The sequence below is a fragment of the Penaeus vannamei genome, chromosome 9 (genome assembly GCF_042767895.1).
Source record: "Penaeus vannamei isolate JL-2024 chromosome 9, ASM4276789v1, whole genome shotgun sequence".
In the NCBI taxonomy this organism is placed as follows: Eukaryota; Metazoa; Arthropoda; class Malacostraca; order Decapoda; family Penaeidae; genus Penaeus; species Penaeus vannamei.
The window spans coordinates 28,557,990-28,565,489 of NC_091557.1; the positions used below are offsets into that span (position 1 = coordinate 28,557,990).

The window sequence follows — 7,500 nt, forward strand, 5'->3', positions numbered from 1 at the left end:
GTCATTATCATCATTATTATTATTTTTCTATTATCTTTATCACCTTCACTCTTATTATTACAATAATTATTATCATCACTTATTATAACTGTTATTATCATTACAATCATCATAATAATCATGTTCATATTCATGATCCTTATTATTATTTTGATGATGACAATGATAAATATTGTAATTTTTAACATCAATTTCATTATTATCATTATCATTGTTTTATTATCATTGCTATCAATATTGTTATCACCGTTATTATTATCTTCCTTATTATTATCATTATAATTATTATTATTATTATTACTTTTGTCATCTTTATCATCTTTATTATTATTTTAATTGTGTTTTCCTATGATTATCATTATCAACAATACCATCATTATTATCAATATTATCATTGTCATAATCATCATAATTTTTTATTTTCATCATTGTCATTTTTTTAAAATCAAAATCATATCCAACTTCATCATCCTGAATATCATGAATAATACACTAAAAATCTTTTGATACCTCTACCATTCTTATTATTCAATATACAATTAATGCCAAAATATTATATTCAAACAAGTATTGCATTTGCTCGTTATTCAGGTGATGAACTTCCACATAGACGTATGGAGGAACACTATAGATAGGTATCGGAATGCATGTACAGCTATCTTGGTGGAAACAAAATTGAATACAAAACTATAGTGGACAGTTCATGTATCCAGAGACAATAGGTTATAAGTTGTTCTTTAGCGATCCCTCTCGGACAAATCAAAATTCTTTTACATAGGCTTAAAATCTTTATTCACATACACATAAATAAAAACCTGAAACAAATATTAATACCGCTCAGATTGTTGTAAAAATGTCTTATATCAGATTGATTTATTTTATTTAACTATACACACTGTGTTTAGAAAGAGATACATCATAGATACATTATCTTAAAACAAAATCTAAAAAGATTCAAAATAATGGAGATCAGTGGAACACATAATATTCATGAATATTTTGAAGCTATAGAAATATCATATAAAAAACCCTGCATGTCAAACAATTATATAAGCTAATGGAAAACTATTTTTAAATATCATTTGGCTGTAAAGTATACTAAATTTCTTTTCTAACTCTTCTTCATTCCTGGATACTTATGTCATGGCCTCACATTACAACAATATATACCTGAGTAAACAAGCAACACTCAGCACACCAACACAAGATAAAATACAACTCTGATCCCTACATTTTCCTTTTTGTTTTGGAAGCCATGTTTTGGGTAATAAAAAAAAAAAAGAAAAAATATTGGTTGAGCACATCCTACATAACAACCCAAGAGGAAGCCAATAAATTGAGATTATCAAAAGACAAGAACATGAATGCTGTACAAAAGTCACAATACTAAAAGACTGGGAACAAGCTTCCCTTTCCCAGTTATGAAAGACCTTACCTACTTGAATCTGACAAAATTCATGGATTACAGTGAATCTTGATAGAAAATGTATATCATACTGAATCCCAATAAAAGTTATTTTATGTATTTTATTGTAATCAAGGTTATATGGCACTTAAATCTGAAAAAAGAATTACACTATCATGAAGAAACACTATGGGAGAGAGAGAGAGTGGACAGAAGTGAGTGAAAGGAGAGAGGGAGACAAAAGAAATGTGAATAAAGCAAAAAATATGCAAATTGGGAAGAAAAAGCAGAAAGATCAAGAGAAGATGGAAGAGTGAATAAAGCCAATATAAAGTAATTCAAAATGACTATCCTCCCATTCTTCATATTGTCACACATTGAGTCTTATACTCTGTATATTACAAATGATACACTAAATACTACAATGAAAATGCAATCTGATGATACTGATTCTTAGAAGACTACATGCATGTCTAAAAAAAAAACAAAAAAAAAAAACACTGGAATATATGAAAGCTACAAAATGAAATTCAAATCACATGACACACGACTTCCAATGAAGCTGCCTTTATGACTAGAGATTATTGTCTTTGGCCTCTGTGCTTTCCTTATGGTATAGCAACATTTAATAGCACTATGGCATTACCTTGTGAATATGGAAGCTTTGATGCAAGCCTACACTATCTGCTCAAACTTAACCTGATCCCATGTACCATTTTTGGGGGTAATATACATCCAACATTCACACAGTTAACAAGATGTAATGCTATCACTATCTTTCACTTATAATAGACAAGCTCACGATAAGCTCTTTTTAGCAAGTGGTGTGCTTAAATACACTGAAATAATACAATAAACCTTACAAAAATACATCACATGAAAAGTCCTCAAATGAACACATAAATCATCACCATAAACAATAATGACTATATGAAATCAAATTTTGACACATTCTTACAAAACTAAAACAAAAAAAAAAAAAAAAAAAAAAAAAAAAAAAAAAAAAAAAAAAAAGCTTGAGATTCAAGAAGAAAGAACCAAAAGCTTCTTACAACACAGAACTTTGATATATATCACAATATTTACTACTGACTAGATGGAACCATGAATTATATTGAACTATAAACTATCTGCTGGTACAGATATCAATGAAGACCACAGGTGGTGTTCTATAACCTACTTCTGCAAAAAGACAATAAAACAATAAAATGATGAAAAGTAAAGAAGAGCAAAATGTATAACACATACATAATTGTAATTAAAAGTTGCATTTCTACTGAGAGTGTATCCAACTGAAAAATTATGTAAAATTTGCAATCTACATTCCAAAAATTATTGTAAATCAAGGAGTAAAGATCAATCTAAGATATGCAAAATATCAACATTTAACCTGAGTTATATGCAAAATATAATATACATATGGGAAAATTTTTCATACATTTAATGTTCTAAAGTTCATCCATGGATAACACAGAAACTAAACATGACTATTATTTATAACAAAATGTAAACAAATTGCACCATCATCTGGGTCACTATCTTTAAAAACAAACAGAATATAAATATATGTAATTTGTTACTTCATGCAGAACATCTGCAGAATAATAAGATTAAGATTTAACAAAAGTTCCAAATAAAAAGACAAAGTCAATCTGTATTCCTGAGATCATGTCTCTGACTATAGCACTATCAAAAATGTAAAACCAACCACATTCTTTAGTTTGTTTTTTATATATTTTTCTGGCATTTACATGTCAAAAATTAATTCTTTAAGATGCATTTTCTTCCCTTGTGCATTAAAAAAATAATGAGAATAACAATGTATTGCATGTCATTACCATGTCATTGTCATAATCAATATAATAATAATATCACTTATTGTACATATTTCATACATAAAACTATCAGCCTCGTAACCCTTTAATCTTTAATCTACCAAACTGCTGCCTTCTTTTGCTTTTTAAAAGCAAGAATACAAGCAAATGATTGTGCTATGGGAATACCATCTGGCTCTTACTGCTAATAAAAATAAATAGTAGTCATAAAGTCTCACAGCACATGCATGGACAGCCCAAAATTCCTTCATTAATTATGATAAACGGCATCTGCAATCACAAGTTGTAGGACATCATGGGCCAAGTAAGCGTATTGTGGTCCCAGCATCTCTTCTACTTGGCTCATAGATTCACCAACGACACATCCCTCATGCTCTTGGGCCGAGTCCAGGTGGTGGTATGCTATTGGTATGAATAAAAGGATAATTCATTAGGGTGTGATTACAAAATGTACTTAAATTCAAAATTACCATGGGACGGATGGTAGTAATGTAAAAAATCATGCCAATCATTCAAATATGGATCCATACCAGCAACAGCTATTTTCTCAACAAACCTTTCATGAAAAGTTCCATTCCCAGCAAGTCCTCCAATCTAGCTCGTTTCTCCTCAATCCACCCGTAAACACCACCTCCACCAGAGACGACAGCACCATCAGAATCTGTAGAAATAATAATTCAAGTAAAAGACCACATATCAATGTTAGACAGTAATCTAAAGCATTTCAAACATGCAAAAAAGACATCATGCTATAATTACAAATACAAAAAAGATATAAAATTAATGAAAAAATAATAATTATCAAATATTTTGCCTCAAATCAAAACATACTGTAAATATGACATCTTTCTTTTACCAAGTATTTCACTTTTATCAAATAAATCGTCATACCTAAATGCCAAACTTCTGACTGAGCTACCGACAACATAGCTAATGGATTTCCCAGCTCTTTACTCTCTTCTCCTGAGGATAGGATGAGTTCCATTGATTCACGCAGGTTTGCCATATCTTCCATTTCTTCATCTGAAGTGCTGCATTCTAAGGGTTCCTCATTCTGGTGAGAGCACTGGCGGGCTGGTCTGTTTAAATCACTCTTGGCTTGGAAATCCTCCCCCCAACATCTACACTTGCAGACTTCTTTGCTTGTTCTTCTAAAACTTTTAAGGCTTGGCCTTCTTTCTTCACCAACATCTTTTGTAAAATTGAAAGATGAAAAAAGGGGAATGTCTGAGATATCTGGGATACTTCGGATGTTTGGCAGCGTTGATGGCCTTTTCCTAACAGAATGAGTATATGGCTGTTTGTCTTCCTTTTCATGTACTGGTACTTCATTTTCTTTCTTCTTGGGTGGTAAAACATCCAATATTGTTGACTCCACCTCTTGAATCATTGCCTGTGAGATAACAATATTTGTATCAGTATCCTTTTGTTCTTTCTCTTCATTTTTCCTGATGGCTGTGTAAACTGGCACTGGTTGAGTCCCCACTTCCTTTGCCTCCTCATTTACAATACTTATGTGTTTTGGACTTTCCTTCATTAATATTTCCTGAACTTTATTCTTAATGGAGGCCATCATAGCACCTTCATCTTTGTCACTTACTGAATGAGAAATAAGACTACAATCTTCTGAAATGAGTGTCCTTGTATCTTTTGTTTGTGCAAGCCTCTGTCTTGCAATTTCAATAATATCATTTACTAAGGAATGAGCTATACATGCAGCACTTTGCTGAGACTCCTCATGAGTGTCACAGGTAATTGGTTTATCATTTTCATTATTTTTTGCATTGCCCCCCTCTCTTATGCTTTTGGCAACCATTTCACAAGTCTTCTGCTCTTGAAGTTCATGATTATCAATGTCCTTTGAGATACTTTGTCTTTCTTTGGAAATTTCTGAGAGACCAGAGCACTGGCTAAATTCACAGGAATCATTTAAGTTAAAAGGAGACGAGTCATTGCCAATATTATTGGCTGTTTGACAAGTGAAGCTTGTCTTTTGTGTGTCTACTCCACTATCAAAGGATACATCACTGGGATTTGTAATAGGAAGAAAATCACTTGTACTCTCAAGAAGTTTCATCCCAGAATTAACTTCATCCTTTGTTTCTAAGGCAGTGCATGAAAGAGCTTCAACATCCTTTGTCAACTCCTTGACATCAGAGTCAGTTTTGAAGTCTTTTAGACACAGAACTTTCATGTTTCTGTTCTGTGTCCTTTCAACTGAGTCATGTCTTGGAGTGCTAAAGGTTTCTCTTTCTGGACTATCAGCAAATGTGGTGAAAAAGCTTTCATCACTATCTAGAGTTACATTCTTTGGGGTCAATAGCTGCTCATCATTATCAGCAATTTCTTTGGTATCTTTATCACTATCTCCCTCAATCAACTCCTTTGTACTATCTGTAGTTGTAGTTGCTGCTAGGGATTCTTCTCTTTGTGTTTGTTGTTTGTTTAGATGCATTACAATCTCAGGCTTATCTTTCTTCATTTCTTGCTGTTCTCCAATATCCTTGCCTTCTGCCTTCGTAAGTTTTGAGCTTATTACAACTGTACTACCTAAGATAACTTTACTTGGAGTTTTGAGGTCTTCATGCTTAGACGAAAGCCTTCGCAAAATTCCCACAATACCAGTCTTCAGTTTCATAGTTTTACTTGAATTATCTTCAACACTGCCTTTGGCATTAGCAGGAACTGCTTTCTTCTCTAGATCTCCTTGGCTGCTACTTTCAGATATGTTTGAATCACTTGTGGTATGAGACAGCAGTCTCTTTCTTGGCTTGGGTGACATGTGAGAACGTAGCATTCCTAAGAGTCCACCTCTTGTCTTCTTCCCAGTGCCTCCTTTTGGCAGCACTACGGAAGGTTTAGCATTTACTTCTGTGTCAACTGGCATTGTCACTTCATATTTTTCACTCTGTGACACTGGCAGTGGTTTTAACTTCTTTTCTAGTTCATATGTACCATCTTTATTTAATCCATTATCTCCTGCAGTTAGTTTGCAATCAATGTTCTCGTTAATTTCACTACAATGATCAATAATTGGCTTTGGAACAAGAGTGCATTCTAAAACATAGGTGCCACTTAAGTTCTTTTTGTCTGCTTCAACGGCCTGAGGTGTCAGACCATTATTTTTAGTGAGTGTTGCATTCCCATCATTTGTAACCTTTCTTTCATCCTTTTCTACTGTAAATGTACTGTTTAAATTGTTGGTCACATTTGCTGCAGTACCCTCTTTCATTACCTGTGGAATCTCATTTAAGCCAGTCACTGGTCTTTTTGGTGTATCTCCAGCTTTACATAGTGCAGCATCCAAACACACAGTATACGTAGAACCCATTACATTTGGCTTTTCAGATAGATTTTGTTCACTTTCATCAAAGCAAATTTTTTCTTTAACATTAGCATTTTCCTTTGTACTTGATATCACTGCCACATTCTTCTTTACTTTCTGACAAATGGGGCTGTCAATAATCTGAGCTTCTGCAAGTACATTCACTATATCTTTGCATCCCTTTTCCCACTGTTTACGTTCTGAGACTTTTGAAAACACCACAACCATGTCCTGTGAAGAAGTGCTTTCCATTTCAGAGCCAGTTGATTCCAATGGAGAATTTTCAAGTCCAGCAGTCCTGATGCTGCCCCATCTTGCACGTCTGGTAGGTGTTCCATGACCCGATTTGGGTGATGTGAGACCTAGTTGCTGAGAATCTGTAACTTTTTTAGCACCTTGAAGTTCGTCATCTGGCATAGTCTTTTTGATTTCTTCAGGCTGCAGACTGATTTTGGGCACTATATTTTCATTTTCAAGACCTGCTGCTGGTTTATTCTCTATCATTTCCTTCTTAGCTGTGGAAGCATCATCACCAGTATTTTCATTCATGACTGTAATTTCAATGTCCTCAAGAGAGATCTCCTTTTCTTTATCACAGTCTGGTTCTACTTTTCTTTTAACAACTGTGTTTATTAGTTCTTTAGATTTCTCATTTTGAGTATCTGTTTCTAATGCATGTTTTTCTAGTGCTTCTTCTTCCTTTTCTCCTTTGGATTCTTTACTGTCTGTATTTGCATCCATCTGATTCTTCTTACTTTTATCATGGTCCTCTTGAAAGGTTTTTAGCTGTTCATTCAAGTCAAAGTCACTTCCACTTGATGGTCTATAACCATCAGCAGATGATAATGATTCAAGGTCTTCACTTTCACTTTTTATAGATGATATTAATTTTTCCCTATGATATGCCCACTGGCGGCGCTCTCGAATCATTTTAT

At 33.4% G+C, this 7,500-nt stretch overlaps 1 protein-coding gene across 2 annotated transcripts in view; it reads right to left on the reverse strand.

Moving 5' to 3' along the window:
- Positions 1-775: 775 nt before the first annotated feature.
- The window catches only part of LOC113819468 (uncharacterized), an 11,943-nt gene continuing 5,218 nt past the window's right edge, over positions 776-7,500 (reverse strand). For both annotated transcript variants that reach the window (XM_070125508.1, XM_027371698.2), the window contains 3 exons: positions 4,132-7,500; positions 3,797-3,901; positions 776-3,642 (listed from right to left, as the gene is read on the reverse strand). The exon at positions 4,132-7,500 is cut by the window's right edge and continues 1,639 nt beyond it. In XM_070125508.1, the coding sequence (XP_069981609.1) occupies positions 3,491-3,642; positions 3,797-3,901; positions 4,132-7,500 (3,626 nt within the window). In that variant the 3' untranslated portion in view covers positions 776-3,490. The remainder of the gene's footprint in view (positions 3,643-3,796; positions 3,902-4,131) is intronic.